General features: G+C 63.0%; 1 protein-coding gene across 3 annotated transcripts in view; it reads right to left on the bottom strand.

Annotated features, from left to right (window-relative positions):
• The window catches only part of PIEZO1 (piezo type mechanosensitive ion channel component 1 (Er blood group)), a 64,370-nt gene that overhangs the window by 2,977 nt on the left and 50,179 nt on the right, over positions 1-11,214 (bottom strand). For all 3 annotated transcript variants that reach the window (XM_081511972.1, XM_081511970.1, XM_081511971.1), the window contains 25 exons: positions 11,032-11,157; positions 10,755-10,955; positions 10,165-10,369; positions 7,204-7,308; positions 6,483-6,636; positions 6,142-6,385; positions 5,896-5,992; positions 5,634-5,805; positions 5,221-5,310; positions 5,056-5,150; positions 4,685-4,756; positions 4,043-4,143; positions 3,521-3,602; positions 3,394-3,450; positions 3,134-3,306; positions 2,894-2,976; positions 2,514-2,705; positions 2,142-2,400; positions 1,885-2,073; positions 1,431-1,695; positions 1,084-1,216; positions 859-1,006; positions 565-779; positions 294-452; positions 56-203 (listed from right to left, as the gene is read on the bottom strand). In XM_081511972.1, the coding sequence (XP_081368098.1) occupies positions 56-203; positions 294-452; positions 565-779; positions 859-1,006; positions 1,084-1,216; positions 1,431-1,695; positions 1,885-2,073; positions 2,142-2,400; positions 2,514-2,705; positions 2,894-2,976; positions 3,134-3,306; positions 3,394-3,450; positions 3,521-3,602; positions 4,043-4,143; positions 4,685-4,756; positions 5,056-5,150; positions 5,221-5,310; positions 5,634-5,805; positions 5,896-5,992; positions 6,142-6,385; positions 6,483-6,636; positions 7,204-7,308; positions 10,165-10,369; positions 10,755-10,955; positions 11,032-11,157 (3,765 nt within the window). The remainder of the gene's footprint in view (positions 1-55; positions 204-293; positions 453-564; positions 780-858; positions 1,007-1,083; positions 1,217-1,430; positions 1,696-1,884; positions 2,074-2,141; positions 2,401-2,513; positions 2,706-2,893; positions 2,977-3,133; positions 3,307-3,393; positions 3,451-3,520; positions 3,603-4,042; positions 4,144-4,684; positions 4,757-5,055; positions 5,151-5,220; positions 5,311-5,633; positions 5,806-5,895; positions 5,993-6,141; positions 6,386-6,482; positions 6,637-7,203; positions 7,309-10,164; positions 10,370-10,754; positions 10,956-11,031; positions 11,158-11,214) is intronic.

Here is an 11,214-nt window from a genome sequence, read left to right as displayed (position 1 = left end):
TGCTGTGTGGGCAGTGGACCCCAGTGGGGGTGAGTGGCCAGTGCCCCCCAGACACCTTCTCGGTCTCTCGGCTGCACTTGATGATGAAGATATTGGCGTAGATGTCCTCCACGCACATCCAGTTGGATAAGGACAGCGTGGTGTCCGTCCACACCCAGTCCATCACCGCCCGCAGCTCCACCAGGAATGGCACCAGCCGGAACCTGCCCAAGGCCGGGGCACCGTCAGGAGGGCTGGAAGGGAGGACAGTCCACCCCCACCCCAGCCCAGCCCCCCAGGCCAGCCACACTCACCCCTGGAAAAGAAAGAGGTTGAGGTGGTTGTACTTCTTGGTGAGGAAGTTGCCGAGGATGCGGGTGGGGTAGCCGCAGCGGATCTGGTAGGCGGACAGGGCGAAGTAGATGCATTTCACAAAGTACCACAGCTGGGCTACCGCATTCTGGCTGAACATCCTGGATGGGACCGGGAGGCCAGGTCAGAGGTCAGGGTGCCCACCCCTCAACCCTGCCTCCACCGGGCACCACAAAACCTGTGTCTGGGTGGGGCCTGCGCCCTGGCACGCACCGCTCGGTGACGGCAGGCAGGATGAAGAACATCCAAAGGTGGACGGCCAGCACCAGGACGACCTGGAAGGCCAACTTGCCCAGCACGGTCTTGCGCAGGTAGAGGGCGCGGTCAATGACCATGGTACTGAACTGGATCAGCAGCATGACCAGGAAGGCCTCGGGCACCTGGTCGTCTGACAGGGAGGACGTGATGTCCGTGGCTGCTGAGTGCTTCTGTGGCCGGGAAAGCAGAGGTCAGGGGTGCTGGGGAGGCCGCGGGGCCTGGGCTCACCAGGGCCGAGACCCAGCTCACCCCAAAGGCCCAGAATCCGAAGATGATGATGATGAAGTCGATGACGTCGGCCAGGAACATGAGCGCGTAGACGTCGGTGGCGGCCCGGTACTTCGTGTGCAGGATGTCCTGGAAGAAGCGCCGCACGGGCCGGTACACGCTCCGGGCCCTGCGGGCGGGCAGGCTCAGTCCAGGCCCTGCTCCTCCCTCTCACCCTCGCCTGGGCACTCCCAGCTGGGCACTCACAGGGACAGGCAGAAGCTCTGCAGCTGGACCCCCAGCACCTTCACTCTTTCCCGGGGGCGACTCCGCCTCTTCTCTCTCCGCAAGGCCGCTGCCCTTGCCACCGCCTCCTCCTCCTCCTCCTCCTCCTTGCCTTCTGTGGGGAGCAGCCGCTGCTGACATTGGAGCCCGCATGGCACGGGCTGGCCCAGCTCAGACTCCTGACCATCCCCAAAAAACCCCAAGGAGCTTCCAGTGCAGGCAGCCCACTTTGTAGAGACCAAACCGAGTGCAGGGACCTCCCCAGGGTCATCAACAGAGGGTGTGAGGGACGTGGGGGGGCAGCGGCTCCACCGGGTGGGCCCCCGTACCAATGGCCTGTCCTCTGGTTTCTGTGCTCTCCTTCCTCCTCCTCCTCCTGAAACGGAGGCTGATGCGCCTCTTGTCGCCAGGCTCTAGGGGCCCACCCTTCGCTTCCACCTGGACGTTGTCCTCAGCAGGGGGCCTGGCCGCCCCTCCTGGCTCCTCTTGGGGTGCGGGCAGGGCTGGCTCCTCCTCAGCCCCCTTCTCCTTTGCACTGCTCCTGTCCTGCTCCTTGGACAGTGGGGGGTCCTCATGGTCCCAGAGGCCGTAGCACTGTGGAGGGAGGCAGGTTGGTGAGGCTGGCGCAGCCACGCTGGGCTGGGTGAGATGGCCAGGCCCACCTTGGGACCCACTATGTCCTGCCTGCTTCCTGGAACAGAATGGCTGTGTGTGTGCACACATGTGTGTATGCGTTCCCATGTGTCTACCTATGTGTGCAGGTGTGTGCATGTGAGCACTCACCAGCAGCTGTGCGCGGTGGAAGAAGAGCGCCATGAGCTGCAGCAGGTCATACTTGATGTAGCTGTCACTCTTCTCCAGGCCCAGGATGCGGGGCGGGAAGTAGGGCTTGTTTTCGTAGCGCCGCAGCACCGCGTGGCTGTTCCAGGGGAAGAAGCCAAACTGGAACAGGTACTTGGCGACCACCGTGACCTGCAGGGGAGAGAGGTCAGTGTGGCGCCCGCACCCACCCCCACCCCCACCCCTCCAGTGACGCCCACCTCGGTGAAGACGATGGCTGTCATCCAGAAGCGCTTGCTGGGCCGCGGGATGGAGAGCATGGCCCACAGGAAGACCATCACGGGCAGCACGAGGGAGGTGGCTGAGGCAGTGACCATGTGGTTGAGGACGATGACGAAGTAGCACAGCAGCTCCGAGTGGGCAGCCACGCACTGGTACACTGCCTCCAGCAGCCGCAGCGCCCGGCCCCGTCCCGCCGCAAACCGCTCCGCCTCCTCCAGCTCCGGAATGTGCACGCGCCTGCGGGGGACCAGGCTCAGGCCTGGCGCAGAGGCCTGGACGGCACCAGCACCCAGCACCGGCACCGGCTCGGAGCCTCGGGGGCCACCCGCTGTGCACCCTTCTCTGCTCACCTGTCCACGAGCAGCTCGCTGGCTGTGCGCATTCGGCCGCGGCCGCCGGTGGGAAGCTCCCCAGAGCCGCGCAGAGAAGCCCCGGGCTCGTTTACCACCTCTTCGCTGTTGCTGCGGGTGTTGTAGCCGGTGCTCAGGGGGCTGCTGGTGTCTTCGGTCATGCTGCTCAGCGGCTCCTCCACCCCCAGCCCGCTGCGGGAGAGGGCAGCTCACAAGGCGGCCTGCTCTCTGCCCGGGCTCTGGGCAGTCCTGGAGGGCCTCTGGTGGATAAGGGCCCAGCCGGCTACTGCCCCCTGTGCAGCAGCAGCTCAGGCACTGGGGCTGGACAGGCCGCGTGAGGTGGGTCCCCGCTGTCCTGAGCCGCCCGCCCCCGCTCCTACCTCGATGTGCTCAGTGCATCGCGGGCCACCTCGGCTTCGCTGGCGTACAGCTGGTCCAGCACGTCCCGGCGCACCTCTCCGCCCTGCAGGGCAGCCAGGGGCTCAGGTCAACCGAGGTGGGCAAAAGAGGGGATGTGGCAGGGCGTCTGTGCAGGGGCGGGGCATGTGGTGGGGGCGGGGCGTCGGTGTGGGGGGCGGGCCCGGGGGCGTGGCACTGCCGGGCCAGGGCAGCCCACTCACCCGGAGCAGCTCCTGCGTGAGCAGGTAGCGCTCTGCGAGCAGTACATCGCTTATGGCGCGGTGATGGCGCGTAAAGTCGTGCAGCCAGCGCGTCAGCCCGTCCACCAGCGCCTGGCCCAGCACCCACAGGAACTGCACAGCGCTCAGCACTCGCTGCATCACATGGCTGCGGCCTGTGGCGAGGGTGGGGCAGGAGGGCGTCAAGGAGAGGTCAGCGGGTGATCCCCGCTCCCTGACCTCAGCCGTTGGCGCCAACTCACCGGTCACTTCGTCCTCCAAGCCCTCTGCCGGCCCTGCCTCCTGGCTTGGGTCGCCTCCTAGGCACAGGGGATCTGATCAGCGCTTTGCCTCCCCACCACCCTACAACCTGCCCACAGCCAGACTCACCTGTGCGCAGCTGCTCGGCCCGCTGCTGCCGCTGCTGCCGCAGCACCGTCTGCGCATTGGTCACCCACGCCTGGTACGCCATCTGCAGGCAGGGCCCTGGGTTAGCACCTCGCCGCCCCTGCCATGGGATCCCATTTACCCAACTCTGCCTCCCGTCCAGGAGCAGCCTGGGGTCAGGAGGCCAGAGTGGGGGCCATCAGATCCCTGGGGGGCTGTGGTGGGAAGATGGGGGTGGTGCATGAGCCCCCCCAGCACATCCTGGCTGCCACTCAGCGCCAGTCCCCATGCTGAGAACAGGAGCCCAAAGGTGAATAGGAAGGGCGTGTCTAGCAAACAGTGAGCCTTCTCAAGAGACCAGGGCCTGGGTGGTCAGCCAGGGCCTGGGGAGGTGGGCAGAGGAGCACACAGCTGCCCATGACCTGTACCCCTAGATCCTGCCTTTCCCCCATATGTGAGTGCAGGGGGTCTGAATGGGCTGGGGAGGCTCCCCAGGCCTAGGGAGTGTCAGGCCCACATGTTCACCTGGAAGGCGCTCTGTGATGATGGCCTGGGGTCCTCGGGCTGGGCCTCCTCCTCCTCCTCACTGTCCGACTCGAACAGGAAGTAGTCCCCGGAGTGGATAACTGTGGGCAGGGGGGCACTGAGAACCAGCCACCCTCCCTCCTCCCCCCAGACCCTCAAGTTCATCTCCTTGGTTTGGGATGGGTCCACTAACAGTCTGGCTATTCTGGCCAGTTTGGGCCCCTCAGCAGCCCATGACCCTAGGGCAAAGACCCCACGCCACCCTCCCCAGAGGGATGGCCACGGGCAAGAACCAGGGAGTGGCAGGCCGGGGGGACAGCGGCACATGCACAGAACACAAGCAAGAGCAGTGGGACGAGACCAGACTGGACGAGAGGAACATGAGCGGGCAGGACTGGGAAGGAGGGACACTGTCAGCCAGCAGCCAAGATTCAGACTCCTGAGTTCAAGAGTTAGAAAGCAGAAGACACAGAGAGCCTGTTGCGGGGACATGGCCCCTGATGACCCAGAAGCGCAGTGTGAAGCCTGAGAGCAGGGCTCCTGGGAGGTGCTGGCCAGGTCAGTGCAGGGCAAGACAGAGGCCTGCCTAGCGCACAGCGGCTCTGAAAGGGTGGTCAGGGAAGGCCAGGTTGGGGGCAGTACCTGTGGCGTGGTCCAGCCAGGGCCGCCACCACTGTTGCCGTGGCGGGGAAGAGCCCCCTGGACTGCCGGGCCCTGTGGAGGGGCGGGGTGCACGTGAGCCAGTGGGGAGGGGCGCAGGCAGCCCCTCAGCAGACACAGACTCGGAGCCCCTGAGCAATGAAAGGGCTACATGAAGTGCCACGAGGGGTGGAGGACAGCCCACAAGTGCAGACGGATAGTCATGGTCCGGCCATGTAGCCTGCAGGGACAGAGTGACCACACAGCACAGGGTGGATGGGCCAGAAGCCCCGTGGGACGTCACACAGTACGGACACGGCTCCAGCGGGCGTGGACACACGGGATGTGGGTGCCGAGGCTCTGTCCACACTCACCTGGCTCTTGGCTGGGGTCCGAGGAGCCCTGAAGGCGGCCTCGGTCAGCCCGGCCCTGTCTATGCTTCTCTTGCTTGGCCCGGATCCGCTCCATCCTGCAGAAGGGGAGGCGGCTCAGCAAGTTGGAAAGTTGGAAAGCCCTGGCCCCGCCCACACAGCACCTACTGTCTTTTCAGCTGGGCCAGAGACTTCTCCTCCGCCCTGCGGTGAAGCTCGATGGTCTTGAGGTTGGCAGCGTTGTAGAGGGCGAAGCCCCTGTAGGGCAGCCAAGGCTGGGCATTAGCTACAGCCTGGCCCAGGGGGCTCAGGTCCTACCCGCCCACACCCTCCTTGTCCTGCTGTGGGGAGAGGGAGACCCTCCTAGAACCTCCAGTCTCACAGATAGGAGAGAGGGAACAGGAGCAGCCAAAGTGCAGGGCTGGGGAGGAAGGCCTTTCAGCAGGGACGCGCCCTCGGTCCAGCCAACAAGAAGAGAGGGGTGAGACCGCGCATCGCTGAGGTCCTGAGAAGGTCCCAGGGGGTCTGTCTCTTTGGTTCTCCCTTTAGGTGACAAGTCAAGTCACTGAAGGGCGGCACACCTGGAGGCCTGCAAGGCAGTGGCGCGGAGCTCGGCCTGAACGTGCAGGAAGTAGTAGCTGAGGAACACCCTGCGCTGCAGCAGCAGAAACAGGAAGCAGACGCTGTCCCACAAGACGCCCGCCTCCTCCACGGGCAGCAGGCAGTCCTGGTCGCGGCTCAGCATCTCCTTGGCTGCAGACGGACACGGTCCAGGTCAGGGTCCCGTAAGCTGGTTGTCCTAGAGCACCCCCGGGACCCCGGCAGCCCGCTTCGCCCACTCACGGTCGTAGTAGCCCTTGACGGTGCATACGAGGCTGAAGAGCTGGATGACCCAGCAGAAGCTGCTCTGCATCTGCTCCACGAAGACGCAGGACAGGAGCTGCGGGAGGAGGGTCAGTCTGGGTGGCAGGGCGGGGCGGAGCCAGGGGGTGGGGCGGGGCGGGGCGAGGTGAGCAGGGTCGAGCGGTGTGGGACCGGGTGAGGCGGGGCCAGGCGGGGCGGGGCGGGGCGGGGCCAGGCCAGGCTCACAGACAGCATGTTCTTGGAGACGATGACAGTGACATTGTAAAGGATGAGGCAGTCCCACAGCACGAGGCGGGCACGCGTGTCCTTCTGCTGCAGGCTGGTGCCGAAGAGCAGCAGGTAGAAGCAGGCCAGTAGGTAGCCCAGCCCAAAGACACTGATGCGTGTGGCTCCGGTGATGAACACCACCACCAGCACCAGCCAGAAGAGGTAGCGGAAGACGGCCACCTTCAGCATGTCGAGGTAGGACCTGCCGGGTGGATGTCACCATGGACCCAGGTCACCACCACCTCCCTGGCAGCCCAGGACCACAGCCCAAGGTGTCCCACAGCCTCTAAGACCCCCACCTGCAGTGGATGAAGTTGGGCACAGGGTTGGGCTCCCCCCGCAGCGGCTCCAGGCGGTCAGTATTGACACCAGCCATGTGCTGCCACTCCTCTGTGCGTTCGACTGAAAACACCTGCCACTGCTGGGAGGCGCAGAGCAGCAGGAGGAAGTCACCTGTGGGCAAATGGGAGGCCACTGTCACGCCCGGGAAGTGCAGTCCACTTCCTGCCAGCTCAGCCCTTATCCTGGGGTGATGGGGTGTGTGGGCAGCTGGGCAGAAACATCCATGCGTATTTATGCCAGCATCTACACACCATGTGGATGTGCACATGGGTGTCAGAGAACATGCCTGTGTACATTTTCTGTGCGTACATGTAGATCTACACACACAAACCACACGTGTCAAGAAATGAGGCCAACGTGAGCCTGACTGTATGTCATGTGGCATGTCATGTGACATGTCCACACCTGCATGCACACCTGTGCCCACACCAGTGAGCAGACATGTGTCTGTGTGGTGGAGTGTGTACACGTGAGATGGGCCTGTGGGATGGGGTACATTCATGGAACACAGACCCCACAGGGAATGGCAGGACTAGACTGCCTGGTGAGGCTTGGGTGATGGGCCCCTTGCTGGCTGGAGAGGAGGGTCAGTGCCCACCCACTGCCCATCCCATGGGCATCTGCACGGTCTTAGCATGGCTGGCAGTGGCGTGTGTACGTGAGGGGCTGGGGACTCACTGATGAGGTTGGTGGCATTGGGGGTGCTGAAGAAATCAGGCAGGTACAGCCACTTGATGAGCGCGGAGTTCATGGGGACAGCCCGGCTCCAGCGCCATGGGTAGTCTGTAGGCAGAGGGTGTGGTCACCTACTGACCCGACCCACCTCCAACCCCAGTAACCCCAGGAGTCACTTATACACACCCTCTTGCACACAGGCCCAGGGAGCCCAGTTCTCATGGACATGCGTTCCAGGCACCCTGGTAGGTGGGGGGATGTGGGTGGGGCACAGGGGTTGAGGTGGGTGGGGCAGGAGCCCTGCCTGTGGGCCACAGCCCAGGTAGACTGAAATGAGGCTTCAATGCGCACCTGTCAGAATGGCTAAAAGAAAACAATGTGGACGCCCAGTACCAGAGCAGAGGAGAACTGGCAGGACCACCTGGGGTGATCACCCCAGAGAAACAGAAACCACGGCCCCACAGACACCTGCCCACTGGTGAACGAGCAAACCTCTATAGCGTCTCATCCCTGACATCTCAGACCTGGAGACGGCCCAATGCTGTCTAAGGGTGAAAGGTCAAGCCCACTCTGGCGCATCCAAAGCACGGAAAACTGCCTACTAGGGGTCACAAGCCAAGCGGCATCCAGCCCACAGCCCAGTGCATCTTGACCCTGAACAATGTCTCACGAGAGAAGCCAGAGCCCGAGGTTAAACCGTCCTACTCACGTGCTGTTCTGCAAACAGCAAACCACAGGGACAGAGACCACGGTGGTTGCTGGAGGTAGGGTGGGGGGCTGATGGCAAAAGGAGGTGGGGGCGGGGACCTGGGGGGCACATAGAGCTCCTGCCCTGGTCAGCACCAATGAGTGAGTTTTAACTACATTACAGGGTGCTAGGGGAGCCCAGGACAGAGTGGAGGCTGACAAGGGGTCTAATCTGACAAGGTGTGCATGACACCTTCGGGGGGGGCGGTGGGAGAACTGAGCCACACTGAGTAACTCCAAAAACGGTATCTTAACTAAAGACACTGTCCAGCGAGTGGGTGTTGGAGCAGCGACACTCGTAGCAACAACACGGCCAGGACCCTGGTCTTGGTTTCTGAGTTTCACTCTCCAGTGAAAGGAACCAGGCTCCATGGGGCAGGGGCCACTTTCCTGGGGCGGGGGAGCAGAAGGTCTCTTGAGGCGGCAGCACCTCGTGGAACCAAGTGAGGACATGTCCCAGGGCTGTGCACGGACTGTGTGAACTCAAAGCCCCAGTGACAGGTGGGAGCAGAAGCCCGGGAATGAAGGCCCAGAATCTTTATGGACAGGGAAACAGCTGGACAGACCAGCGGGGTGAGGGGACAGCTCTCTTACAGAAGATGCCAACTGAGCACCACAGAGGACAAAGTTACCACCAGAAAACCAGACACTCCTGTGGATGGATCCCCTGAGTGGGTGAGGGTTTACATGGAAATGAGACCCTTGCCAGGTCCCAAGGTCTCTTCCACAACCACACACGACAGTGACAAGCAGTGTCAGGCCTGGTGGTGGAGGGACATCACCCGCGATGGGACACACTGGCCCCAACGTGATGCCCTGAGACGGACTATTCGCAGCTGCACATTTCTTGCCAAAGACGCATAAACTGGTCTAATGAAAACTGTGATGGTGCTGCGAGGAGAGAGTTTCTAGAGACAACAGTTTCATGCTCTGGAAGCCTCAACATGACAAGAGACAGAGGAGCCCAAGGAGACTGTGGGGCCAGCTCAAGGGGTCTGCTCAGAGGCCTAGGACAGAGAGCTGGGGGGCAGGGCCATCAGGGCCGGCCACGGCGGCCTGTGGCCCTGCCCGGTGTCGGGGCCCTGCACCCGTTCTGGTTCTTAACTTGGGTCGCTGTGCCAGGTCGAGTCAGAGGTGGACACTCACATCAGGGAAACTGAGTGGAGGATGTTTATGATCTCTGTTCTGCTTCTGCTGCTCTCTGTCAAAACTCACGGACTGTCAACCAAAAGGGGCATTTCACGGGCCAGGGATCTGCCTTCCACAGACACTGAGGGAAGAAGGGCCTGCCTGGGAGCTCCACGGCATCGCTGAGATGCTCCGAATGTGAAAGGGAGCACAGGACATTACAAGGTGTTCAGAGAAACCCCTGTACCTGTGGACCACAGGAAACAGCAAGAGGGGGAGAAACCCAAGCTCCTCTCACAGAGAAGCCAGCTAACAAGTGTGCCAGGAGTAACCAAAGTCAGAACTGACGTCCATTGCATGAAGGCCTGCCTGAAGCAGGGAGATGTGGATGTGTACACACAAGGCCGAGCACCAGCCTCTCAACATGCAGGGCTGATGGCTGCTCACTCCCCCTGTTGTGGGCCATTCCTGCCCACATGTTCACCAGCGTCTAAGCCTGGGGCATAGCCCACAATTCCAAGATCAGGGCTTTCTGCCAGCCTGTGGCCTGACTCTGGAAAGGTCATAACAGAAAGGCAATGGAAGGAGACGGCCAAGCGCTCCTGTCAGGTCCTGCTCAGAGCCAGCAGCCACCAGGGACATGGCCTTGAGGATGAGGCCGCTGAGCTTGGATGGCGCACCAGACCAAGGTGTCATCCAGGGATGGGGAGCCATGTGTGGTCACTGCCCTGCGCACAGAGGCCTCCACCCTGGGCATACTGGATGTGGACTCCAGACAGCGCCCACTAGCCAAGGGGAGCACATGGCTGCTCCCTGGACTGTTTTCCAAACTCTCAACCTCTCTGATCATTTGAAACTTTTCAAAATAAAATGTTTGGCAAAAAGAAAACAATGGATTCAGGGAGACCAATGAACGAGGGGCCAGCACTGCCCCCTAGAGCTGGCATGGCTGTGGCCCACAGAGCCCATGGAGGGGGAGGGGGTGCAGGTGGGAGGGGCATGACGCCACACCAGGGGCTGGGGCACCCAGTGTGTGCCTGTCGACGCAGGCCTGGTCCCGCCCGCCTGCCTGGCCGGTGGCCCGCTCACCGATGCACAGGGCGGGGGGGACGCCCAGGCACAGCAGGTACTGGTACAGCAGGAAGAGCGCCAGGAACAGGCAGTAATTGGGCCAGAGGCGGGCAATGGCCTCCCGGCGCCGGCGGGTGAGGATGGCCACCAGCCAGCAGCCGTGCAAGATGACCATGAAGTTCATGCGCTGCCCGATCACGTTCACGGCTGCCAGGAAGCAGACCTGGGGGTGGCAGAGTGGAAAGGGGTGGCCAGCGTGAGGACACAGTGAGCTGGCCAGGGGCGGGGGTGTCCTCCTGGCTCTGCCTCTTGGCAGCCTTGGGGGGCAGAGGGTGTCGTGGCCAGGGTGGGGGCGGCGGCCCAGGCCACTCTCCTGGAGGAGCAGAGAAGCTAAACACGTCTCCATGCTGGGGGAATCGAGGTGGAGGCCCCACGATAGAGTTGAGCTCAAGCCCGAGCCCACCTCCAGCTGCGGCCCCCAGCCCCCATGGTCTGTGCCCCCCTAATCCCCTCAAGCCTTTGCTGAGCAAAGGCCCCACAGAGAGTGGCAAGGACACCTGCAGCTGAGCCCCACCCGGGCAAGGGGCAAGGGTTGACCCCCGCCTCACCTCCAGCCCAAATTTGTAGAAGAAGAAGTTCACGTAGTACTTGAGGCAGCTGGGCAGGTCACGGTCCAGCTGCTGGCGGGTGCCCTCGGCACAGACGGCCTGGGCGGGCAGCGGGGCCAGCTGGCGCTGGCGGCGGTGGTAGTCCTGGCTCCGGTACACCATGGCCTCGAACACCAGCAGCAGCAGGATCTGCAGGTGGTTCTGAGGGGCGAGGGCAGTCAGGCCCCACCTGCCCCACAGCCCCCCCCTACCTGGCCCACCTGCCTGCTGCACTCACCTGGATGTAGCCCAGGTTGGGGAAGCCCTTCCGCACCCCAAACCAGTTGGCGGGGTCGACAGGCCCGCGGTACAGCAAGGATTGGCGGATCTCTGTCTTCTGCAGGTTCGTACTGTTGGGGAAGGGCTGGGAGAGGAGCGGCGGGCACTGCATGCTGACCCCAGGGATGGACCCCCACCCAGG

This window comes from Giraffa tippelskirchi, chromosome 7 (assembly GCF_054371585.1).
Source record: "Giraffa tippelskirchi isolate mGirTip1 chromosome 7, T2T-mGirTip1v1.2.pri, whole genome shotgun sequence".
Lineage (NCBI taxonomy): Eukaryota > Metazoa > Chordata > Mammalia > Artiodactyla > Giraffidae > Giraffa > Giraffa tippelskirchi.
Note: the sequence above shows the minus strand (reverse complement) of the source record. Positions and strands in the feature narration are given on the sequence as shown.